The following is a 27805-nucleotide window of genomic DNA, read 5'->3' as shown; positions in this document are numbered from 1 at the left end:
AGCCGTTACATGCACGCATCGAATATTAGAAATTGATCATTAATCACGCCACCGCGATCGCGAAATTAAGCTGGCCAGCTTACCTTATATTTGCAGGCGATCGGAGAAGACAGGGACGAACCACACAGCGCGGAACAGTTTTTATTGTTTTTGCTCGCGGGTCGCGAATGCGCGCACACACTGGTTTCGCCCTCGATGGCGAAACCCCACACACTCTCTCCCGTCCTGGTCTCGAGCTAGCGGATCTCTGGCACCTCGGTGGTAGCTGTCACGGCTATCTGGCACTGGTCGAATATCGCTGATCTGGCGTGTAGTCGTCAAGGGCACGTGAATCGGCAGTGGCGGTAACGAAAGCGGGCGGACACGACAATGGTCAATGCTTCACTGGTTCGAATTCTATCGCGCGCATTCCGTCTGCTCGCGTGTCGAATTCCTTCGTTACGTATTTCGTCCCCCCGGCAGGTGCTGCCCTCACAGGCAGCAATTAAATTAGATTATCAGCGCTAATTTGACGTTTACCGTCACAGAGTATAATATAATTTCTTTTTTTATAAATTCAAAGTTATCTGTAAATCAATATACTATTATGTAAATAATTACATTAATTTTCAATGATAAATGTTCAAATATAAATGATGAATAAAGATTTAAAAACATTCAATTATAATATCAAAACACTGGTTGACAAGACAGTTATGAAGAAGCCCTACAAAGAATGCAATAATGAAAAGTGAAAAATAATGAAAAATAATTGTCACTTGTGTTAAGATAAGTTGAATGTTTAAATGAAAAGTTAATTTTTTAAGCAAATTTAATATAGCACCTGGTACAGCATCTGTCATGTTTTCATCCATGTCTTCGTTATTAGGAACAGATGTATTGCCATCAATAGTGTCATCAATGTGTTCGATCCTTTTGTTATTCAATTATTCATTAGAAAATGAAAGAACTACTATAGCCATATTACCTTCATTGAACTGTTCAAGGACATTATCCATTGAAATGTCAACCATCAAAGGTTGATTTATTCTTTCTTTCTTTTTTTTCTTATGTGCAGTCAAAAATTGGTAAAGTATATCCAAATTGAGTCTCAATAACTTGAAAATTTCTAGTTCAGTCAAAGAATAAAAGTTTTCATCTTGAAAATTGGCTATACATGAATACAAATATTTTTAAATTTATAAGTTTTCTAATACTGAATCAATGTACATAAAGAGGAATCATAAACGTTAGATTTTTAAATTTATTATATAGAAAAATATTGTAAAAATATTCATTGAGAATAACATTAACTAATATCAAGTAGTACACAAATGGAAGTCAAAACTAAAGCAACTTCTTTGAGTCAAATATTCTTCCTATTAACTAAGAAAAATTTATATTCACATAATATAAACCATCTATATGAATTCAACTTAAGGAGGGTTTCTAGTTCAAATGCTACAATATTTTCAAGTCACACAATATTTCTAAAACTTTGTACGTATATTTTACACAAAAAAAGAAGAATTTTGGTCACCTGCAAGATTTTGTTGATTGCAAGATTTTTTTTTCAAGATTTTTTACTTTTTTCTGGCTATTTTCTATGTTAAACTAGATCATAAAATGTCAAGCAATGAATAAAAAGCATAAAATTTCACTTGTTTTCAATGTAAATATATTGACATTTTATTTTTTGAAAAAACCTTGCATTTCACTTTCTATTCAATGAGAATCACAACGTTTAATGTCATTTATTTAACAAACAAACAATGTACATATATACGCTGAGTAAGCGAGTAGCACCAAGCACACTGTTTATGAGGTAACACGTTGTTCTATAATCGCGTTCAACGGTTGCACCATGTCATTGGCGCTATTGTCGCGCGGTTTTGGTTCGGTGGCTGCCTCACACAGTGTTCCTGAAGCATGCAAAAGTGGTCCAAAAATGGATCCAAAATCCGCTAATGCAGAAAGTTTATACATCATTTGTAGATGAAAAAAATGAAAAATCGAAAATCGGTTTCGAAAGTTACGGACATTTTTGTATTTACGCTATGCGCGCTCATGAAGTGCTATAAGTAGAGCTTTCAAGGCCACATGTGCAATTCGTTTTTTAACTATAAATCAAGTAAATTGAGCTTTTATTTTGTATTTATTGTTAATTATAGTATTTTTTCAACAATTTATTGTTAGGTTAATAAATTATTAACTTGGCTTAGTGAACAATCCAAGACTTAAGTGTCAATCTTACGATGCATAAACAATTTTTTTTAGATCAATTAATGTTTTACTATAAAAAAAATTGTTTTCGTTTTTAACAAACTTCGCAGCAACAAATTGAGTAATTAAAAAATTGGCTGAAATAAATTTTGAAATAATAATTTCAGAATTAACGTACTGAACCCACTTTTAGCGCGACCCAGGATCAACGACGAGGACGTAGTGGTTACCTGATCCTTTTTTAGTTTTTTTTTTTGTTTTTTTTTTCTTTTTAATTTTTTTTTTTTTTTATATTTTGTATAAACGTAAGTTGACAATAGATCTTTTGATAATTTTTGCTTTAACAACAATGGAACGAGTAATAGAGTTTTCTTTAAATATTTGTAATTAATAGTTAAAGATGCAGTGATGAAAATTTAACTATAGCTTTTAGTAGATTTGGTAAATAAGTTTCACTGTGATAACCATTTACTTTGTAATTGGTTATCGTTCCCAAAACTTTAAGAAGTCACGATGAATTGACTCACCACTCTGCTCTGACCAAAAACCTAAGCCATTATTGTTTTCAATAAACTTAAAACCTTCTTTTACGTGTGAAAGAATAATATGAATTTTTAATGTCTCTGAAAGCTGTTCAATACTTTCCAAAGCTTGTTTTAATTCTTCAATATAATCATCAAGTGAAGATCCTACTTTTCCATAGGTGAAACAACAGTTTACCACCTTGTCCACAGCCTTAAAAGCTGCAATAAAAGGTAAAATTTTAAAAATACCTACCTCTCCACATATTTCAATATCTTTGAGTTTATCAGACTCTTTCACAAGCTTCCTACACGCATTACCCTCAAAAGCATCGCCATGATAATTTTTTGAAATAAGATTGAGTTGTGTGGCCATAATAGAGCTTTTTCTAAGCCTAAAAGGGAAACCAAACCTTGCCAAAATAAGTGGTTTACGAAACCTTGCAGGACATGTAATTCAGGTATAACACATTTCTCCAAAACACAAACATCATCTTTTTCATCAAAAATGGAAGGATTAATTGTGCTGTGACACATCCTACTACATTCCTTTTCTTCTCCTTGATTTCTTAAAAGTTAATATCTATCGAAATCTCTTCTTAAATCGCCAAATGTTTTTAACTTCGTAGCATTTGCGACTTCCAGTGCATCAGATTCATTTGAAGTAGTGTTGCCATTCAAACTTGTATCTGGAGTCGATTTGCGTCTCAATTTATTTAGAGAGACGAAGCAGTACGGACAAGGATATGACGAAGTTGCAGTTTGTTGATCATTTACAATCAGCAAAAGCTTAAAGTCTGCAACAAATTTAAAGGGGATATCATTAAGTTTAGTCAAATCAAATAAAAGCTGAATATATTACTTGAGTTTCTTTAATTCCAGGAACCACACACAAGAATATCAACCTATTGACACTTGATAGCTTACCTTTTTTGCTTAAGCGACCTCCCTCAGAGTACAGCGTTCTTTTTTTGGGACAATTGAAATCAACTGAATCTTCTGGATCACTTTCGTCATAACAATCTTCTTGCATGGAACTTTCTTCATTTTTAGGTGAATAACTAACAGGCATAATACATAAACTAATTTGGAAAAAATTTTTTCCACCATCAGCCATAGCTTTGATACAAAAATTGCCCATTAATCCTCTACTTTCGATAACTTTGTATAAAAGTTCTTCTGCGTTGGCATAGACAACAGGGCGTGATTGCTTTTCTGCGTCTGTTCCGCTTTCACAATCAAATTCATGTAGACCTGATTTGTAAACATTTTTTAATTCTTTAGACTTTTTTGACATATGCTCTCTGTAGTTTTTTGGAATAGATATTCTACCCACATTACACCTTATGAAATTTGTAATTTTTTTCATTTCTCTTTGTGAAGCTGCTAGTTGGACTCGAAAATTATCTAATTTATCTTCATCGAAGAACACTGTCTTATCAATCTTATTTACTGTGATCCTTGTACTTCGCCCAACAGCACTTAAGTTCAAGTCGACATTGACTCGTCTGCCATTTAGATCAGGTTAAGATTCTAGATTGTTTTTAATAGCATGCGTTGCAATTTGCTGTTATACTTTTTCTGGGAGTTTCTCAACGAAGCTTATTATATTATCCCTAAGATTATTGCAAGTCTGAGTTTTACCTCTTTTTATTTCTTGATAACACTTGCTGCAATATTTAATAAGATCAACAGAATCACTACTTTTATTCAATGAAAGCTTCTCTAGTTTGTGTGATTCATAAAAGCTAGTAGAAATATCAATTTCTTTATTTATATCTCTAAATTTCCCTCTGCCTTTCTCAACTTTAATGTGCCCTTTGGACTTGGCAGTCAAGCACACATAACAATCACAATCGTTATTCAAGCGAGTTTGTTTCAATAATAATAATTCCTCATAATGAGGCATAGTTGGTAATTGCCGATTGAAAATTTCTTTTTCAAAATCAAACAGTGTCAAATAAGAAGACCTGCATAAGCACAAAGGATATTTTTCATCATTTAAATCAAATTCTTTAGATATAAACTTTTTTATAAGTTTTTCAATAGATTGACTTATTAAAAATTTGTCTGGCTTAATTTTTCCAAAGATAATTTTTCGACCACAGGGGCCACATACTTTTTTTCTATTATCCTGATGAGAACACGGCGGAGTCATTTTTAAAACATAAGTTTCGAAAATGCAACTCAAAGAGGTTTTGTGGATTTTTCTTCGGTATATATGTTACTTCAACGTGAATTTTCCTCTTACAGATTAGCATGCGCCACCTAGCGGTATAAATAGAAGCTGAAAATTGGCATATATTTAGAAAAAACAAGAACTCTATCAAAATTAGCTGAAGCATTTTGAGATAAATGGAAGATTAAACCTTTCAAGTTTTGGATTGTTCATTAAGCCAAGTAAATAATTTATTAACATAACAATAAATTGTTGAAAAAATACTATAATTAACAATAAATACTGAATAAAAGCTTAATTTACTTGATTTATAGTTAAAAAAATGTTTACGGTATCTGCGCCTGGGTGTCCGAAGCGTCTGTGGGCCTCGTGTAGCGCGGCTGCATCGCGCATGCATCACAGCTGATCTCGCAATAAGCTGGCATATTTTCCAGCTACCTGGGCCGCGTCTGAGACAGGATTAGCTGTGATGCATGTGCAATGCACCGGCACGTCATTATCGACATGTGTTCGACAACCGAACGCGGTGCGGTATGTGCGGGTTCCGACCGTGCGACGCGCTCGCATTTCAAGTAGCGCTCTTTGCCTCTCTATCGCACTACGGGCCCTTAATGCGTGGGGAAAGTGGGAATGCTTCGCGCTTATAAGACGAGCATCGCTTTCCCGCAGTTCAGTTTTTTCAAGTTCGTACGCCTTTCTTGACGGACCCGAACTTTGTCATTGTTTTGTGCGCTGCGGTGACAGTTTTTGTGAACGAGAAAAGTGATCGTCGTGGTACCGGCGAGAGTACCGACCGTCATCGCAACCAGCGACTCGTGGCTACTGAGTCACGGACAGGGAGACCTGCTGCCGTAGGTGAGGGTGCGACCAGCCCTCAGAAGTGCCTCCAACTACGCTGCTCTGTGCCCACCAGCTTACTCAGGCGACGCTGTCCCCATTCCCGAGACGTCGGGGTTATACCATTCCTTATATTTCGGAGGCACTTTCTCTATCTCTCTCCCTCTCTCACGAGTCCTGAAGCAAGCGGGAAGTGGACCGGATGATCCACCGGATTACACGCGCACATACACGGAAAATTGTAAAGGCGAGAGCCTAAAGGCGAGCGACGCCTCTGTGCCGGACTTATTCCGATGCTTGCGTTCTAATTGTTTGTAATAGCCTAAAGGCGAGCGATGCCTCTGTGCCGGACTTATACCGATGCTTACGTTCTAATTGTTTGTAATTGTTATTAATAAAGTTGCTGTATCTAAAAGGCTTTTCCCCACTTGTGACTGGGGTTTTTATGCCGGCTAGGTACGGTCTCTTCCCTAATCCGGAGGATAAAAAACTGCAACTCTTCTCTGTATATTGAACCTCTAAACAGCATACCCTTCCTTGGACCTATCTAGTACTCACTCACTCTCTCTCTTCTACATATACTATTAAAATTTGTTCAAAAAAGGATTGCACATATGGCCTCGAAAGCTCTACTTATAGCACTTCCTAAGCGCACATAGCGTAAATACAAAAACGTCCGTAACTTTCGAAACCGATCACTTAGGATTTTCAATTTTTCATTTTTTTCATCTACAAATAATGTAGAAACTTTTTGCGTTAGCGGATTTTGGATCCATTTTTGGACCACTTTTGAATGCTTCAGGAACACTATGCTTGAAGGGGACAGCCACTGTCCCTGAGCGACAGACTGCTGCTGCTGACGATATAGCTAAGAAGCTATACTGTGAAGTACAGCAGCTGCGCCATTTTTCTCTCAGCGTATTTATAAAATTAGTATTAAAAATTATTTAATAAATAAATTCTGTAATATTTATGGCTAAAATTTATTTAATAAATGAATTATACAAGTATTCCCAAAGTTTTTCCCATCATCGCTTTTCCCTAGTTCTTTTGATGATTTCACCAATTGTGTTGTAAGGCCAGTTATCCGAACTCCAAGAGATATCGTAAAAATGACGTTCACGCCAAGAGTTCTTCTTCCTGTATTTCTGTGTTAGTCTTTTCCAAGAAAAGGGCAGCTCGAAGAGTCACACTAGAGGTTCTGCGTCATACTCGAGACGAAAAATAGTTCCTATAGAATGAAATCGCTTCCAGACTACTTGAATCCCTGCATGTCCACCACAAAAGACATTTCGAATATAAATTACTACTCGTGATGCACCTGGTTTTATATCCCTATTCCCTTCCATCGAACCGCATTTTCCAATAAATCATTACACAATTTTTTTCATATCTCCACTGACAAGATTGTACTGTACAATGCGATCGTGTAGAATTAGACAATATACCGCTATATTATCTGGAAAATTTCTCTGACTTCAAACTAAAGTCTTACGTCAACCGGCGCGCTCTTGAGAGATTCGTTTTATTTCAAACAATCAGTCACTACGAGCGGCACTTTCTCAATGAAATTTTTCTTGCTGAATGTAAGCTCCGCATCTTTACTTTACTATAGTAAGAATTTTGAAAATTCGCAAACATATCGTAAAGCATGGCGTATTGATTTTGATTGATGTTGAGATTAAGATTTCCATATGGATAGTACTGCGAATTAACAAACAGTTTGATGTTGCTGATATTGTAGTGATCAAATTTACTAACATTGGTAAATTTCTCATCCTTCTCTTTAATTTAAACGATGAAGCGAGGTTTATCCAGCTGATTTTAAGTTTTGACGGTTCAAACGTGTCTCGACATGGCCGATAATTTTGGATATTTTTATAACTTCTAGAAATGGAAACTCATAGTGATTGGTCGATGTTTGCCTACGCAATTCAGCAGTTTGATTTTTGGTCTATCTGACAAAACGACATAAGGCATCAACCACTCTATTTTTGTCAGTGTAATCTTGAAATCTTCGTAGATCACAGGATTATCTGCTAAGGGACCTGGTGTAGATTATATGATGACAGTATTCGTGTCTGTTCTTGATCTTGTAATAATTAGTTCATACTTCATATTGACAATAATTTTACGATAGTTCTCATCAAAACCCAGCAACATACTAAGTAAAATAGTGAAATCAAAATAACCAACATTATTGATAAGATTTCTCGTAACACTATTACCACACCATACGGCATTTTCGCAAATCAAACTTTGATTTGGATTGATTGGAAGCCAGTTCTTCATGACACTAGTCAATCTTATATTCTTTGACTTTGTCAATTTGAATGGCATTGATCTTATAACGAATCTCCTCAAACACGTAACAGATGGCATTATTGACAAATTTAGCTTTATTCAATATTGTTCTATCCGGTGCTGTCAATTTTCCAAAGATATGAAGCATGCTACGTGATGGTAGAAGATATAAATCTTGATGTTGAGGTGAAATCCGAATTTCGTTACTGTTGTTGAATGACGATGATGCGTGAGGTTGGTGCGCATGAATCTCATAATGAGCGATAGTTTCATCAAACGCCACACTTCATTGAATGCTTAAAAATTTTTCCATTTCGTTGAAAGCAACAAAGTAATGTACATGTTATCTTCCACTGTTAGCCCTCCGGTAGTTCGCTGTCGATTGATGTTTCATTGACTTCGTGGACTACTTATATATTTAGTTTATTTGACAAAAACTGTAAACAAAGATGACCGCAGTTATAAGTATTATAATCTTGATATAGCTCACTATTGTATTTGACTTTATCAAAATTCAGATAAAGAATTGAGCGAATGACTGAAAATTGAGTAAGAAATGAAAGGTTTACGAAAAAAACCAACAATTCTTTTAAAATAAAAATTTTTAGTGCCTAACTACATATATGCATAAAATATGTAATTTCGATGATATCATGATTGATGCTAAAAAAAAATACGTATATACTAATTTTCAGCTTACAATTAGCTCTTTAACCTTTAAACCACCAGAATTTGAGAGTTGAAATCGTCTTTGAAAAGTGGCTAAATTGGTGTCTGATATCATGTATCTCTAAAGGTTAAATCTTGATTAATTTGGTAACGTAACTGATACAACCTTGCCTGTTTTAAATTGGAATCGGTTATATAGATATGCGTACTATTTTAATTGTTTGTTGTCGTTGATTATAATAATAATAATAATAAATAATTCTCGTCTAGGGTGTATATGGCCTGCTTAGAGACACTTAGCTGTCGCTGTTGGATCTCTATCCCCCAGACTCTGTCTATGAGGTATCGGTGATCCCTGTCATCTTGCAGACTGTAAAACATGCTCCTCGGGTCAACCTTTTTAAATATCTGAGGATCTAATATCCCTGAACCCATCTACTTCTATCTTATAACCATTAGTGCTGGGTATTTATATTGGCAGTGGAGTGATATTTTTTCCTCTTCTTCATAATATTTCTCATCTGCACAAGTTACTATGTCCTTGTGTTTTATGCATATAACAGGGAAGCTCGAAATGTTCGGTAAATACTTCCAGTATTATTCTTTCTTCCCGTTTGCTCATGTTCCTTATAGAGCTAGACCATTTATTTATCCTTCCTCCAAGCTGGGTACTCATCGATCTACATGTCATCTAACATACATAATGGAGTCTATTCTCGTACACCCTTCCCAATACGGCATTCCTACCTCCTAATTGGGGTGTATTCCTGTCTCCGCACCCGAGATGTCACCTTTAGTCCGAATGTTGCCGATAACTACATGCCCTTCTTGAAACTCTCCCAAGTCTTGCTACACATTAGTCTGTATGCTGTTTTAGTGGTACATCCTTCGATAACAAGGTCTAGTCCTAGCTCATCTAGCATCTTCCTAACAGCACCTATATGTGTGTTACGCTTCAATCCATAAGTCCCTCTAAAGGTAATGGCCTCTATATGTTACATTTTTGGTAACTTTCCACCATACTATTGCCGCATAGGACAACTTCGATACCGGTATAGCTCTATAGATCTATAGTGCCTTCTGAGGTTTAAGCTCCCATCCTACCCCGATTGCCGATCTATACTGCATAAATATGTTTAACACCTTTTCACTTTTAGAGGTGATAGAACTTTTCCATGAGGATATCCCTCATTGATTATATCTCCTACGATTTTTCCTTTCCATGCACTGTACATGATTTTATCGATCAGCATATTTCCCCTCAGCCATTTAACTGATATAGGGATCTGTCTGAGTTCCAGCGCGTAGTCAATGAAGTTTCCTGTGGTAATGTTAAAAGAACCCTTAATATCTACAAAGGCTCCTATAACGTTTTCTTATTGTCCAGCGCCTTCTCAATGTAGCTCACCACTGAGTATAGCATAGTCTCGGTGGATTTACCCAACATATGCGCATGCTGCTGAATATGAAGAGGCTGTCCCACCAGTACTTCTCCCCTGAAGTATACGTCAACTAGTCTCTCCAGAGTCTTCAGCATGAAAGATGTCAGACTGATAGGTCTGAAGTTTTTTACTATCGAGTAACCATTTCTACCAGGTTTTGGTATGAATGATATTCCTGTTCTTTTCCACCTTTCCGATATGTATTCTGCTTGCAATACAACCTCTAAAAATGCCCGTAATCAACCGCAGGATACTTTTGCAGCCTTTCTGTATCATCTTTGATAAGATACCATCAGGTTCTGGGGTCGCCCAGATATTCCCCATAAGTAAGAAACACCTACTTCCTTGCCTCTCTTCCTTAGCTTTCTTCCAAACTTTAAAATAGAACAACCTTCCGCTACCGTTTGTTGCTTTAGAAGCTTTCTCTTCTGCGTCCTACTCACATATCGGTTCAAGCCCGTCCCTTCATAGTTTGCAGATGTCTCCGAGGGGTTAGAGTCCGGTGGTTTAGAGTTCCGGTCCTCCTTTCCTTTGTTACGATTTTTTAATTTTTCTATTTTTATAGTCATTTTTAGTCCCACGAATAGTGCGGATCCAAAAAGTTTGCCCGGCTGGTCCGGTACACCGGTTAAGGCTTGATACAACGGATTTTCGCCCGATGTCCCAAGATTCATGATACAGCTCCTCCTGTATCACGCTTCCTTCGGAACGGCATCCCACATCTTAGATTAGGGATGGTTCAGACCCAATCATCGAACATTCTGATTTGGAGCTGTTTTTTGTTCCCTATAGGCTTGCAGGTATTCCCTATTCTTCCCCTGGGAGTGTTCCAGGCGCTTGAACCTCCTCGGAACTAATCACAACCTGTCAAAGAGCTCGTTTATAGGGATTCGACCGGCCTCCCGTGATCCATCCCAATTACCTGTGGCCTGGGCTTTATACTCCCTGCTTAAGAGATAAACCTCCCCACCGGTCTTTCCAAGCATACGTCAAGGTCAACCACCCTTTCAGGAGATATCGTTGATTAATCAAAAAGTTGCATATGCATAATGGCTTGTCGCAAACAGGCGCTTCAAAGATACAAGGTAACTCTTATATTACTTATCTTTTACAAATACGATTGTTTATTGTTACATACATAATTTCAAATTTTTATAAAAAGTGTAATATTTTACCAACAGAATGAAGAAATCAAAAAACTATGGTAGCAAATTTCAACATTGTTCAAAGTCAGCAATCCTATTTCAATTTGATCTATATACAAAAAAGTTGCGCGTGCTAAAGACTCAAAAGCTATTTGCCGACTATAATTTTTTCTTTTGTTTGCTAGTATTATCAAAATTCTTACAGTTAATTGTAACGATATAGGCTGGTCATTGCCTACATTGTGTGTCCCTTCCCTCTCTCTGATCTTGGCGAGGGCTCACGGCTGGCATCAGACACATGCTTAATCTTCATGGCCTGATGCCTGCCTTTGTTTTCAGCGTTAGTACCCGAGCAAGGAGAGAGAACGCCTTACTACAGTGCGAGCCGGCTAGAGCATCTTAAAAAAATGCTAAACTAGAGACGCGCGGCACTAGCCGAGCTCGGCGGATAGTTGTCGTGCGGAGAGCTGCGCCTTTAGTTATTTTTTTATGCTGGTCCTGCTCAGCTTTCCAGCAAGCCATCAGAGTGCATCAAGTGTTTTCCTGTCGAGCTGCCTCAACGTATTTAATAACAGGTCACCACTTCTCTTTTCTCCCTCTCAATCATTTTCCTTTCTTTCTGACATCCGCGACTTGTGTGCTGTGTCAGGGTCTCACGGGCCGACAAAGTTAGTTAATTTTATTATGTCTTTGTTTATTGAGTCGGTAACTAGGATGGCAAGGCACTCACGTGCCGGTCATCTTATTTAATAATATTGTCAATTAAGTTAAGATATATATATATATATATATATATATATATATATGTGTGTGTGTGTGTGTGTGTGTGTGTGCGTGCGTGCGTGCGTGTGTGTGTGTGTGTGTGTGTGCGTGCGTGCGTGTGTGTGTGTGTGTGTGTGTGTGTGTGTGTGTGTGTGTGTGTGTGTGTGTGTGTGTGTGTGTGTGTTTGTGTGTGTGTGTGTGTGTGTGTGTGTGTGTGTGTGTGTGTGTGTGTGTGTGATTTTCGCCGGTACTCAAGGTAGTGCCTTTATAATAAAGTAAATTATTTGGAATTGCGTAAAGGTTATTGTGTTTACCTTTTCTTTTCTGCTTTGCTGGGAGCGATACGGTGCCTCCCTTGTCTTCCCTTTCTAAATAATTGGTAATAGTATAAATATTGTCGGCTATCGACGGCTGATGCTATTACATAGTAATAACAAAAATAAAGACTTTTACGGCTCGTTTCCTTCTTATCAAATCAGAGACAAGTACTATAAATTGCTTTACTGGTATAGATTTATTTTTACATTGTTAAAACATCGACGTTTGAACTTTCCTTGATCTGGCGTCATAAAACAAACCTATATACGAGTACTCTTTAATTTCGACGCTATTGATTATGTTGTATTATGACTGAATTGGTTAGCCGCTGGCCATCATCAAAATTTGAAATTTGCTTATTTGTATGTATCACAATTGTTTCAAAAATTTCAAGATCCTCTCGTCAACTTTAGTATTTCATTTTTAGTATTTTTTCACAATACCGACATTGCTCTTTTATAGCGCTTAATGGTGCGTGATTCTTGCTGGTTTTACACGGCCATTAACTGCTAAGTCAAGCTAATATTATCCAAATAATTTTAAGTTTAGACAGTTTAAACGGAAGTTTGTGCCCTCATTATTTGAACAGTCTGCTTATGTTGTTGTGATTTAAATTAAATACTGTAGTAGCTATCCATCCAGATACGTAGGTTTGCAGTCACATCTACTTGCTAATCTTCGTTAATGTAATAGTAGAGTTGTATGTAAGTCTATTCATGTAATCTCATTATCGCATGTATTTTTAAGAAAAAAGATATATTTGATATGCTAATAAGCTGCGGTACCTAAGGATATCCTCAGATAATGTTTTTTAGTCCACACAATTAATATACTTAAACCTTGTATAGATGTTAATTGTGATTTCTATTATGAATACGAAGCGACGACAACTACGCTAGACAATATGTTAATTGAAAAATAAATTTGATAATCTTGTACCTCGAATCTTTCACAAAATTGCATTGGTGAGACTGAAACTGTTTTTAATAATAAAAATCTAAATTACCAATTTATTCAACAAAAATATTGCTATCACAGGAGCCTGGAATATTTCTATGTATATGAGAAAATCGTGTGCTGCCGCAACTCCTCGGCTACTTGCGATTGTCTCTCGATTTTGATGAAAATAGACAGTATATAAAAAAATATCTTGATAAAATCAAATACACTATGTATATGAATTCGTCAAGAAAGTGTTTTTTTTTTATGAATAGTTTTTTTTTATGATGACCATACTAATTTGAATTGCAATAGTTCGAAAAAAATTACATTTCATTAGAAACAAAACTTAGAATTCCATTAACTCATTATTTCGATACTCGGAATTATATATTTGTAAACTCAGACAGTACGCGAAAAAATAATTTTCTGAAAACTTTATTTGAAAGTCATATGTGTGTATCCTTTTTTCTAATCCCTATGTAAAATATCTCTAATCCCACCAAAATCTCTATTCCCTACGTAACGTAATTGAAAGGAATTAATGGTTTATTTAATATGCTATATTTCTATTCATGATTTAAACTGATACCGATATTTTATTTGTAATGAAGTTTATGGTATGTTCAAGTTATTCATAATTTAATTTATTTTCAACTTTCAGATATCAAACTCTCAAAATAAGGTATACCTCAGTGGTAATAGCTTGATGCTCAATATACAAGATCCAACATTTGATGATCTATCTGAAAAGTTAAAGAACAAGAAATAACATGAATTACGGAATAAATGGATTTCATGATAAGGAACTGATGTAGTTTTATTTTATAAAATAATTCCTAATTGTTGTCAATAGTGAAAAACAATAACGTACTCTTTAACAATTTTTTTCACTGTTTTTCCATACCACCAACATAATATTATTTTACATTAAATAATTTTATTTTATAGAATTTGAATTTCGATTTATTTATTAAATACTACAATTTCCAATCCCGCATAAAAACAACCTAAAAATTATGTTACGTGACGTCTTATTATGTTACAATTATATACTATCGAATAATATTTTGCTCTCGGGATTTCCGTTTGGACATACACTGCCGTCCATATTTATTTGCCCACCCAGAGAAAAAATTACATAAAATTAAAAGTTTTGTTACTAAGGAAGTATTCACCCTATCGAAGCCTCCGGGAGCTCATTTTGTAGGTTCTGGCGAGTACTTTAAGATACATGTCCTCCCGAATCGATTAATAATTTTTTTCCATGTTTTATCAAGACATAAAGGTAAGTAAAAAATCAAAAATTTTTTGCCCACTTTTAAGTCCGAACATTTTTATGGGATAAATTTCCACGATAAATCTAAAAGGAGTATTTCGAAGCTTGTTCGAAGAGCTTTCGAATGCGAGGTAGCAGGATGTTTTTTCATAATTAGCTTAAAAGTTACAGACGTTTGAAAGAAAAAAAAAACACTTTTTTTCGAGAATTATTATTTTGGTACCATCTACTCGCATGGAAAAACTTTACTCGGAAAAAACGTGTAATTTGTAGCGTAGAATCAACCTAAATTTTCTCAGATTTATTTCGTAAAATTTTTTTTCCTACATTTTGGAGTCGATTATTGTACGACTTTGTGGTATTCTGTAATAACTGGAATACTTTATTATAGATTGAAATGATCATTTTCTTAACAAGGAACAATAAAAAAATCAATAGTATAGAAAATATCAAATATTCAGTTTTTATTAGTCCATTATCGAAATAAATATAATAAATAAATAAATTATCAATCCATACGTTTTGATAGCTTTAGAAATTCATGTTTCTTGGTAGTAATAATAATAATAGTAATAATAATAATACATATATGTATATATAAATATTAAGAGAAACATCTAAACAGTCAAGTCACTCCTAATAACATAACAGTATGAGAATCTCACAAAAAATTATCTATTTGAATTTGATTGAACTATAAAATTATAATACTGTAATTAAATGTTTTTTTCATCAAAATGCCAACCTTTGTTCTTGATAACTGCTTTGCAGATTCTTGGCATTCTCAGGATCAAATTTTCCAAGGTGGAAGCTGGAATCTTTTTCCATTCTTCTTGCAGGATCGTCCATAAATGTTCTCTAGACGTAGGGCAAATTTTCCGTACTGCTCGGTCGAGTTCTTCCCATAATAATTCAATAGGATTCAGATCAGGTGATTGAGGAGGCCATGTCATGACTTGTAGTATTTGCCGGTTCTGCAAGCTCTCCAAATAATTTTTACAAATGTTCGAGGTATGTTTCGGATCATTGTCCTGTTGGAAAATAAAATTGGGACCGAGCAGACGTCTTCCAGAAGGCACTACGTTCCTTTGAAGTATACTTTTGTATTTTTCTTTATTTAATATTCCTTTAATTCGGATGCAATCCCCTACTCTGGACCCTCCAAAACATCCCCAAACCATCACAGATCCTCCACCGTGTTTGACAGAAGGTACAATGCACTCCCGAGAATGACTCTCATTCTTGCGCCTCCTAACATAAACTTTTCTTTTTGAACCAAAAACTTCAAATTTCGATTCGTCACTCCACAATACTTTCCTCCAATCGTTTACAGTCCAATCCTTATGCTCTTTGGCCCATTTCAATCTCTTAGCCACATTTACTTTTCTTAAAAGTGGTTTTTTGACTGCTATTCTTCCATGAAGCCCTTTTTCTGCGAGCCTTCGTTTGACTGTAGTGACACTAATCGATTTACCAATACTTTTACTTACTTCTGATGATAATTCTACAGCTGTTAGGCGGCGATTTCGAGTACTCAAGTGAACTATATTATCATCTTGTTTCTTCGTCGTTTTCCTCGGTCTGCCTGCATTTTTTCTTGTGGTCACTGTGCCAAATTTTAAAAACTTTTTTACGTTATAATCAACCGTACGCCGTGATAACTTGAGCGTTTTAGCTATATCCCTATTGCTCTTTCCGATTTTGTGAAGAGCCACGATCTCACTACGGCTCTCTATTGATAAATTCGCAGTTTTTCCCATGCTGACGACTAAAGAGATTGTATGAATGAACTGGCAGTTTATTAACTGAGTTTACCTAGAGTATCACGGTGTCATCGTATGTTTATAAACAAAGCTGAATTACGCTTGAAGTGAAGTGACCAATTCTTAGAGTCTATCTTATTTTTATGATTCCGAAAGAATTCAACGTTGTTGATTCATTGGATATGATTTTATATTACTTATACTTTGTAATTTAGAGATGATAAAAACCTTTTGTGATAATTTTCTTGCTGTATTTATGAAAATTCCTAGATTGCTTTCGGCTTCAAAGAATTGAAAAACCGTAGAAAATAAAAATAACGATTTTTTCATTCATGGAATACCACAAAGTCGTACAATAATCGACTCCAAAATGTAGGAAAAAAAATTTTACGAAATAAATCTGAGAAAATTTAGGTTGATTCTACGCTACAAATTACACGTTTTTTCCGAGTAAAGTTTTTCCATGCGAGTAGATGGTACCAAAATAATAATTCTCGAAAAAAAGTGTTTTTTTTTCTTTCAAACGTCTGTAACTTTTAAGCTAATTATGAAAAAACATCCTGCTACCTCGCATTCGAAAGCTCTTCGAACAAGCTTCGAAATACTCCTTTTAGATTTATCGTGGAAATTTTTCCCATAAAAATGTTCGGACTTAAAAGTGGGCAAAAAATTTTTGATTTTTTACTTACCTTTATGTCTTGATAAAACATGGAAAAAAATTATTAATCGATTCGGGAGGACATGTATCTTAAAGTACTCGCCAGAACCTACAAAATGAGCTCCCGGAGGCTTCGATAGGGTGAATACTTCCTTAGTAACAAAACTTTTAATTTTATGTAATTTTTTCTCTGGGTGGGCAAATAAATATGGACGGCAGTGTAGTATAACTAGCAGTATTTGTGTGCGCGACTCGGTGGGAATGAGCGGCAGAGGCTGATTCACGCTGCGTCAGCATGCTGGGACAGCATGCTGCAGTCAGCGTGCTTAGCTAGGTAAGACGAGCCGCTACGAGAAGCATAAACGTCTAAAGCATATGCGCGAGAGAGAGAGACGGTATGCAAGGGACAAAAGCTATATAATAAACCGGCGAAAACAACACCATAGAGAATTAGTCAGTTAGGAGCGAGCGCTCAATTAAGAAGCCTGCATTTTTCCTACTGAAGTTAAAACCATAATAAGAGTTTGAGAATATAATTGTTTGAGTTGCGATTAAGTATTAGAAGTGTCGAGTACAATTGTTTTAATAATTTTGTGTAATCGAAAATCATAGGAATTATCATTTTCTTGCGTGTTGCTACACTATTGGATAAAGAATATATTGGACAACGAAAATCATAGGAATTATTATTTTCTTGCGTGTTGCTAAAGTATTGTATAAAAAATATATTGGACCAGTCGATCTGATCAGATTCAAAGAAAAAGTGATTGGCCACATCACGAAGCGAATAATATTTTGGACCAATTTATATTTACAATATTAATACAAAGTGAGTAATACTTTTTATGTAACCAAAAAATAATAGACATCGCGAGGCGAAAATTACGCGTCTGAGAATTTATATATATATATATATATATATATATACATATATATATATATATATATATATATATCTATTCTGCTTAACTTATTTATGTTCTGAAAGAGTCTAGAATAAATATTATAATTATAAACGCCTATAAGTGTATCCATATGCTTCCCCACTATATTAAAGAAAATCGCTATTACATTTTTCCTTTTAATAAATAAGCGAAAAACGTTATAAACGTCCAATTATTTATTTTACAAAAACGATATCGAGTGTCGAATTATAATTAACAGGGATTTCATTATTGACGCGCGAACGGGCCGGGGTGCCCGAAAGCCTGACTGCCGCCCGAGTCTAAGGCCGCTCGGCTGTTAAAAAGGCCTTCGTACGGGACAAACTCGCCTCGCGCGAGTTGTTACCTATCAAATTACCACCAAAAATTAATTATATACATTGATATACAATAATTCGGTAGTTTTTTCATGTAAGAAATAGCTTCGAAATATTAATCAATGTTTTTATTAGAATTGGAATGTTTAAATTTTTATACATTTATAATTTAATTATATTGCCCACACATCTATTCAAATAAAAGGTAAAGGAATTGTTATGTTCTGTCTTACCTTTCCTTTGAAGACGGGGTACTCTCCTCCGACTTCTTAACTCTTTCAGGCTCATGCAAAATCGTAAAATCTATATACGACAAGAACAAAGTAACTACGCCATTCTGCGTAATAAAAAAACAAAATATACGTGTTTTTCTCTTTTGCCATTTGCAATATTTTATACAAAATTATTTAAATAAATTACTCAAAAATTCATAATTTTGGAAAACTGAATTCAGTATTTAATTCGACGAGAAAAATCACGACAAAAGCCTATGAAACATTGTTTTGTCAGTCTGTCACTGTAAAATAAGCATAAACTTCCCATGTTTAAAAGTACTTATTAGTCTGCATCGACTCGTTTGACAAGAACTGAGCGGTATTGTACAAAATGTTCTATATCTGTATGCAAAGTATGTAGAGAAGGACATAACGATGAACAGTAATTCAATTCTTGTAACTAAACTTACAATATCTTTTGTAAGTCATTTATATATGAATGCAATCATCTATTATTTGATCCGGATCTCTTTCATTCCTCTGATGTGATTGTTTATCCTCATTTTACACTAACAAATGGACTCTGACAAAAAAAATGTTACATAGGTTTTTGTCATGATTTTTTTCATAGAATTGATCACTCAATTCAGTTTTTCAAAATTATGAATTTTTTAGTAATTAGTTTAAATAATTTTTTATGAATAATTACAAATGGCAAAATAAACACGTATATTCTATTTTTTGATTATGCAAAGAATGGCGTAGTTACTTTGTTACTAAAATTTCCAGATTTTGCATGGGCCTTAATGGGTTAAACTTATTGATTGAATGTAAAGCGCGCTTGAAGCACCAGTCACAGCCACGCATATCATACAGACACACACAAGCCGAGAGGTATCAGCGGAGAAATTAGGGCTTTCAATTAATTTTTCTACAAACTATTTCAGAGAACAAAGATTATCCACTTCATTTCTTTTATTAGAACCGTGAGATGTAATTATGAATATTGAAATTAATAATTATATGCGCTATGAAAATGATTACCACTGGAGTTACACAAGGAACAATATTAGGACCACAATTTTTCATTAATAGTATTTAATTTATACTGTACATAACACTTATGTGTCTTGCTGCTTACGTGGCGTGATTTTACTTCGAATTTGATAATATGTGAATTCACTTTAGCATTGTTACGTCTTACGACGCATCCTTTTTGTAACAAATGCACATTCGTGAAATTCAAAGCTGCTAACCTACTCGCACGTCAGCTGACGAAACACAAGGTGAATGACACTCCGAAATAAGTGTTACGGCTTACGACGCATCCTTTTTTGTAACAAATGCACATTCATGAAATTCAAAACTGTTAAAATACTCGCACATCAACAAAAAGCTGACGAAACACGAGGTAAATGACACGCCTAAATAAAGTCACCAAACGCAAAATTTATATTCAGCAAAAACAAAATGTCACACCATATCGCAATACTGACCTGAAAAGAGCTATAAAAGATATAAAAAGGAATGAACAAATTACTCTCGGCAGTTGATCAGTAGTCCGTCAGTCAGTCAATAAGTACCTGTAAGACTCAACTCCGTACACACCGGTCCGACAATTGGTGGTTACTATACTTAATAAACTCGCGACTTTTACAAAGTAATATCGTGTAAGTAATTATTCAACAACCTACCCAAAACAATTCAACAAGCAGTTAAAGCCTACTACATTTAAACAATTCAACAAGCAGTTAGAGTCTGCTACATTTATACAATTCAACAAGCAGTTAGAGCCTGCTGCATTTCTGTCAACAATTAAAAACTACGATTATCAAGGTAGTGCAATTATCAGACATACATTTTCACATACATTTATTATAAGTGAGACATATCCAACCACTAGTCAACATATTGGAACGTCTCATCCATTAGCTATTCGTACTTGATGCACGAGACGTAACAATTGGTTCCGGTACGAAAAATATATTCGATTGAGATAAAGAAAATTATTTTGATACATATTAAAACTTAGTTCTTATTAATGAATTAACACGTCAAACGGAAAAGAGAGAATTCGAAAACCGCGGATATACGAGTGGGTGTTGTATTACAGAAGTAAGCAGCACACGTCATTTTCTTTCATAGTGACCGAATTTCAAAATTGCAATTTTGCAAAATTGTGAAATTAAGACAACAGCAGAAATAAGTGACCGAGAAATAATTTTCAGCTAGTAGGTCAAATACCATACGTAGATAGAATTTCCTTTTTTCTTTTCTTTTTCCCCTTTTTTATATTATTTTTGCCATCTCAATAAGTAATTATGTTTCCATATACTTCTACCATAATTTTTTTGCTAACAATAATTTTTCTTATTTTATATATTTTCCCTGCTTCACTCTTTTTCGATTTTGTCGAATTCCCTTTGTTTATTCCGTTTATTACGAAAGTGCAATAAATAAGCAAGAAGTCCAGCACAACGAAGGACACATCATCCATAATTAGGAAACTTACGCGATCACAAATCGACAAGAATCCAAAATTAGAAGACCTTTTAGAAAAAGGACTGGATGAGATAGCTTTCAAAAAGAGTAACAAGTTACAAAGATCGCCGATTAAGACCAAGACCCAAGAAGAAATCGTAGGAAAAGAGAAAAACACAGGAGCAATAAAGAAAATCATACCAACAGCTGACCAATTAGTTGATTTAACAGAAAAACAAACAAATAAAACCGACTACACTGATTCAGACAAATATTCACTATTAGACCAGACGTTTGACACATTTGACTCAGAAAAACACGATAGATATTCAGACATTGGAGGATTTTTAGGTGAACAAAGCCTAATATTAGGGACACCAAAAAATATATTATTCAGCATAAACACAAACGAAGAATCTGTCTACACAAAATACGCATTACCAAAAAACTCTGACGAACCTATTAACCAACAGCAGAACATCGAAGACTCAAAAAAAGACATTAGAAAAACAAACAAAACACAATACACAAACGAAAAGGAGAGTGAAAGAAACACTCAGCAAATTCAAAGACAAATTCAAGGAAACCAACGTATCACAAGTCCAGCAACAAACCCAATAAATATGGCAAATTCACACCCAATCAAATTATCACTCAAGGAATTGGTAAATTATGTTCCGGACTTCGATGGCAAAAATATGCCACCCGCAAAGTACATCAGGAGACTACGACGAGTAAAAAATTTAGTAGATGACCAAGATGAACACAATGTAGTAGAACTATTGAAAGTGAGAATGAAGGGAGAAGCAGAAGAAGCTTTAGGAAACAGTTGTGTAGAAACAATAGACGAATTAAATACAGCAATACGAAGTCTATACCCAATTCAAGAAGACATACACGAACTGCGTGCTAGGATACGCAAAATAACAGAAGGAAATACATAATCAGTTATTCAATACACAAATAGATTATGTCAATTAGTATTAGAAATCAAAGAAATATACAGAATACAAGAAACAAATGAAATAGCCCGGAAGAATTTCTACGAAGAATTAGATGCGGACGCAGCAAAATGTTTTAAAAAAGGAATGCGAACGGAGATAAAATACGAACTGGGCAACGAGACAACATTACAAGAAATGTCCAAAAAAGCTATAGAAATTGAAAATGACATAAATATTATAAAAGCAACAGACAATGTGACAATTAATAACACATATGACGAATACAATGATTATTATAATAGACCTGAACTACCAAAAAAATCATGATATGTCAAATTTGCCATGACCCCCAACACGAAGCGCTATTTTGCCATTCTGCAGCATGCGTCTATTGTAAAGGATCAGATCAATTTTCTAATAATTGTAAAAATTCATTAGACAAAATCAATTTGATATGCAAATACTGCAACCGAAAAGGACACTCAATAAGCGCTTGCCCACTGAACAAACGAAGAAATATCCATTGCCAATACTGTCAAGAATTAGGACATGAGGTATGTCAATGCCCCTACATTGCCGACTACATAAAATGCTGGAAATGTGGAGAAACAGGACATGAAGCCATCAAGTGTAAAAATAAGATCACACAAAAGGTAAACAAATGCGATATTTGTGAAGAAGGAAGTCATTCAATGCAAGAATGCCCTGAGATCTTTTGTAAAAAATGTAATAAAAAAGGTCACTCTATCAAATTTTGCACAACAGGTAAAAATAGATCACCTTATAGAATGTGCACCCTATGCCAAGAACAAGGACATGAAGAACAAGATTGTGAAGAAGCGCGAATATATTTCACAGAACAAAGAAACAAATCAAGTTACAAGTGCCAATTATGTGATCAATTAGGTCACACAGCAAAGTTCTGCAGAAAAATCGCGAATACACAACAATCTGCAAACCCTCAGCAAAATCAGCAAAACTATAACACCTAAAATAGAAACCACAACAACGATTACAGAAACAATTTTAACAATGATCAAAGAAAAAAATTCTGCGCTTATTGCAAAAATATAGGTCACACAGCAAGTGAATGTAGGAAATTACAAGCACTAAAAAATTATCCAACTCAAAATATTTCAATCACATGCGAAGGTTGCAACGAAACTGGACATAACATAGATAACTGTGAAAAAATTAAAAGATTACAAGAAGAAAGAATATTTTGCAGAATCTGTAAAGGTGTCGGTCATACAACAGAACAATGTCGCAAACATGGGACAAACTCGGAAAACTCTGGAGCTCCTTTGGGAAGGAACGCCTAAAGAATGAGCAGACAATAAAAACGTTCCACGACAAAACACTCACTCTCCCAACACAAACAAAACATCACATAGATACATACAGCAAATTCAAAGAAAATATAAAGGAAATAGCGAGTACCATGCTACAGACAGATATAGCTAAAAATAGTACTGATATTAACCAACAAATTACAAATGACTGTACCAAAATATACATTGTCAAACTAAAAAACCTGCTCAAGTACATAGAAATAGTTGAACCAAATTCGAATAACAAACTGCAACTACTAGTAGACAGTGGAGCACAACTAAATATTATCAAGAATAGCAGCATTCCACAAAAGCATTTAAATAGAAATGAACAAATATCTATATCAGGAATCATAGAAGACGCCATAAGAACAATAGGTTCAACACAAATGTATATTGCAGATGAACCATTTGATTTCCATGTAGCACCAGATAACTTTTCTATTCCTTACGATGGAATAATAGGAATAAATGCCTTATCCAAACACAAATTAAGATTAGATAGAGGTTACTTGGAAATAAATAATCAAAAAGTGCCATTAAAAGAAATCACTAGCAAAAATCAAACAAACACATTTACAGTACAAACATCAAAAGAAATTAATGAACATCATGACACATGGAAACCCATAGCATTTGATATCGAAACAAATACGATTACACACAGCAAAGAAGTATCAATACATAAAAATGTAATTCAAATCTTAAATATAATAAGTGACATACAAAAAGAAACGAAAATTAGTACGAATGATCAAATATATGGGAATCCAGAAACAAAAATATCTCAACCTAACTATAACTCAAGCTTGACACAATTTATTGGAAATATTAATAAAGCCCTGGAAGACGAATCCAATGAAACCAAGGAGAACTATACTATTAATTTTTTTTTTTTTTTTTTTTTAATTTATTAAACGGGCATAAACCCATATCAAGATACATATAAATATAATAATAAAATATATAATATAAACAAAAAGAAGTATAAATAATTGATAAAACGACAATAGTGAGAAGAAAAAAAATAAACGGAATAGCTATAAACTATATCCAAAAGTCGACAAAACAATACAATAGAAAAATAGTAAAATAAAAAATAAAAAAGTAACACAATAAAGGAAAAGAAAAAGAGAAAAACAAAATATAAAAAAGAATAATAACTAATAACTAATAAATAATAACTAATATAAAAATAATAAAAGAATAATAAAAAAGAATAATAAAACAAAATAATAATAACAAAAATTAACATGTAGATAGGGAGAAGCAGCCAAGATAGGTGGGTAAAAGGGAAGAAATAGGTGAGGTGTCACGTGACAGAAGAAAAGACAAAAAAAAAATAAGACACTAGCGAAACACCGCAGTATTCGCACGAACAAGCCGTTTAAAAGCGCCCAAGCAAACTGAGTGAACATCCAGCGGAGTTGACAAATTATTAATAATGAGGCATGATCGATCAATAATTGATAAATGGTTAAGATTCCACCTACGTGAACGGATTAAAAAGGTATGATTACGGGCACGAAGAGTGCGTGCTGGGACAATATAGAGGATACGGTTAGAGAGTGAAATCGAATCGATGAAATTATGACATAATTTATAAATGAAAAATGCAGACTGGTAATTAATGAAGGAAGTGACGGTACTAATATGAAATGAGTTTGCAATGGCAGAGTAGTCATGAGAGAAGGGATCCATACGTGGGCCAAATTTATTAGCTAAAAAACCCAGAAAACGATGCTGAACAGTCTCTAGTAACTTGGATTGCTGGTCAAAACGTGGAGCCCAAATAACTGACGCATACGTGAGACGAGAGCGAATGTTACCGTTATAAAGTGCAATGAGGGAGGCTGGTCGCTTAAAGGCACGACATTGCCTAAACAGTAGAAAAAGTGACCGGGATGCCGTACAGCAGGACTGATTAATGTGAGCGGTGAACGATAAACTCCGATCGAACAATACACCCAGATCTTTAAACTCCGTCACCCTACCAATTGCAAGATCCATACAAAAATAGTCGAATATATAAGACGCTTTACATCGAGAAAATGAAAGGACTGCACATTTATCAGTATTTAACAAGAGCCCATTAACTGAGCACCAATCAGAAAACCTCAGCAGATCCAGCTGTAACTCATCGGCATCATTCCTAGATGTAATAACTTTAAAAATTTTAGCGTCGTCAGCATAGAAAGAGATGCAGGAGGAACGAATAACGGAAAATGCATCATTTACAAAGGTAATGAAAAATAGTGGACCAAGGTGCGAGCCCTGCGGTACCCCAGAGGTAGCCAGATAAGATGAGGAGATGAATTTCAGGAGCTTAACGGAGTAGGTTCTATGTGATAGGTATGAAGAGCACCAGGATAGAAGAGGGCCATGAATACCATAGAACGACAACTTGAAGTTGATGATTAACACAATCAAACGCACTGGTAAGATCAGTGTAAATCGTATCAACCTGCCGCTCGTCATCGAATGCGTCCGTAAGAAATTCAATGAACTCCGCAAGATTAGTAACCGTTGAACGGCGCGGAACAAAGCCATGCTGGGAGACATTAATGACACGAAGAAGGAAACGAGAAAGTCGTATGGACACCAGATGATCACACAGCTTAGAAAGCACGCTGAGCTTGGCAATTGGACGATAATTACAAACATTTCTCCTGTCACCACGCCTCTTATACACCAGAATGATAAAAGCTTGTTTCCAAGCAGTAGGAAAGGTACGAGATCGTAAAGATAAATTCATAATATACATAATCGGTTGAGCTAAACAATTGGTACAATTTACAAAAAAAGTTGACGGGATTCCATCAGGTCCGGCCGCAGATGACGGTTTCAGGCCAGCAGGGCCCTGAGTTACCTCTTCAATATCAAGAGAAATGTCCGACAGCGTATTAGAATCAAACGTTAGCCCCTCGAAATCATTAAGTAGTGAAGTTGAAGAAAAACCGAAGAAAATCCGCAAACAAGTTGACAATATCCGGGCCATCATGGGCATCGATACTATTATAATACATACTATCAGGATAGCCAGAGCAACAATCCCTAGGGTTAGCAAACCTCCAGAACTCTCCAGGATCAGACTCCAATGACTCCTCAACATCACTAATAAATCGACTGTAGTCGCGCAACGTCAGACGCTTGCAAATTGTCCGGAAGCTCCTGAAGTCATGCAATGCCTGACCATCTCCCGAAGCCTTAAATATCCGGTGGGCCATCTTCTTCTGAGAAATCGCAGCTCTCAATTCGTCTGTCATCCAACTCGGGAATCTAGCAGTGAAAGAGCCAGTAAGCGGAACGTTGCAGCTAATAATTTCGAATAATTTCCGGTAAAAACAATCAAGCGCCATGTCAACGTCCCACTCATGACCACCAAGGAGATCATTCCAATTTGTCGACGCCAGAGCAGCATTAATACTGCTATAATTTGCCTTTTTAAAGTTGAAGGAAGCAGAAGTATCAAATGGTAGAGAGCTCGGTGAAGCCACTGCAACACAGTTCAAATTAATAATGACAGGTTCGTGATGTCTGTCCGATGGTGCCAGAGGATCCAAAGCCATGCAGAGAGACGCCGGAATACTACAAAATGCCAAATCAAGCGTGTTTCCAGAGCAATTTGTTGAACGAATCAACTGAGCGCACTTAAGAGAGCTCGTACAACTCTCCAATCTTGATGCCGAATCACGAATAGTCCTACTTGCTAGTGCATCAGATGAAAGCACACCATCAAAAGCCGACCACGTGCAGCGGGGAAGGTTGAAGTCACCCACAATGAGAACGGCACACTCAGGATATCCGGCAGCTGAATCCTCCAGAGAACAGCAAAAGGAATCCAAAGATGACTCGAATATCACCGGTGAGAGAGACGTAACTGGCGGCAGATAAGCAACGGAGAGAAGTAGCGGTGCTCCATAGTCAAGCTTCAGAGTCACATGCTCCAAATCATAATTGAGGGTATGTACTGTTACAAAGGAGCATGTGTTCTCAATCCAAACGAGGATACCACCTCCCCTAGATCTGCCACTCCGAACCTTACAGCGATCCAATCTCACGAGCGAGTAGCCAGGAATCCTCAGCATAGCATCATCCACCGTGTCATCCAACCAGGATTCAGTGAGGGCAATTATATTAAACTTTTGCGCACATGTTAATACATTATTAATAAAAGTAGTGATGGATGATTTAATGCTACCAACGTTCTGGTAGTAAATAGAAAGAAGATTGGGTATCTCGGCTGCACTTATGTGTTTTTTGTTGAGGTGATGGAGGGTACGCCATTGAAAAATTTAATTTTGAGATCCTTCTCACCGGCCTGCATTCTAGAATTGATGTCGGCAATGGTCTCACGCAACAACTGCCGCTGAAAAGCGGATCGGTCCGGGCCACACTTCGCGTTCGGCACCGATTTAAGCAAATCCGGTGAGTGACGCAAGAACCACCGCGCCTCAACAGCAGACCGAAGAATGAGTTTCAATGGACGAGTCCTGTCCTCAGCCCTCTTTCCAAGGCGCAAAGTGGTGAGCAATGAAGCATCAATACTCGCCCC

General features: G+C 35.6%; 2 protein-coding genes across 3 annotated transcripts in view; one reads left to right on the top strand and one right to left on the bottom strand.

Moving 5' to 3' along the window:
* Positions 1–14202, top strand: part of LOC131666594 (prohibitin-2) — a 314863-nt gene extending 300661 nt beyond the window's left edge. For both annotated transcript variants that reach the window (XM_058939413.1, XM_058939403.1), the window contains exon 5: positions 13983–14202. In XM_058939413.1, coding sequence (XP_058795396.1) covers positions 13983–14090 — 108 coding nt within the window. In that variant the 3' untranslated portion in view covers positions 14091–14202. The remainder of the gene's footprint in view (positions 1–13982) is intronic.
* An 11981-nt stretch (positions 14203–26183) lies between these two features.
* Positions 26184–27338, bottom strand: LOC131666941 (uncharacterized). Its single transcript, XM_058940050.1, has one exon. The coding sequence runs from the start codon at positions 27336–27338 to the stop codon at positions 26184–26186; it is 1155 nt and encodes a 384-aa protein (XP_058796033.1).
* Positions 27339–27805: the final 467 nt, after the last annotated feature.

This window comes from Phymastichus coffea, unplaced genomic scaffold, assembly GCF_024137745.1.
Source record: "Phymastichus coffea isolate CEN01 unplaced genomic scaffold, Cenicafe_Pcof_1.1 PCOF00004, whole genome shotgun sequence".
NCBI classification, from domain to species: Eukaryota; Metazoa; Arthropoda; class Insecta; order Hymenoptera; family Eulophidae; genus Phymastichus; species Phymastichus coffea.
The sequence above is the reverse complement of the archived record's forward strand: the minus strand, read 5'-3'. Positions and strand labels throughout refer to the sequence as shown.

Coding starts and splice junctions, on each gene's coding strand:
- LOC131666941 (XM_058940050.1), bottom strand. CDS start 27,338: ATGCTGAGGATTCCTGGCTACTCGCTCGTGAGATTGGATCGCTGTAAG.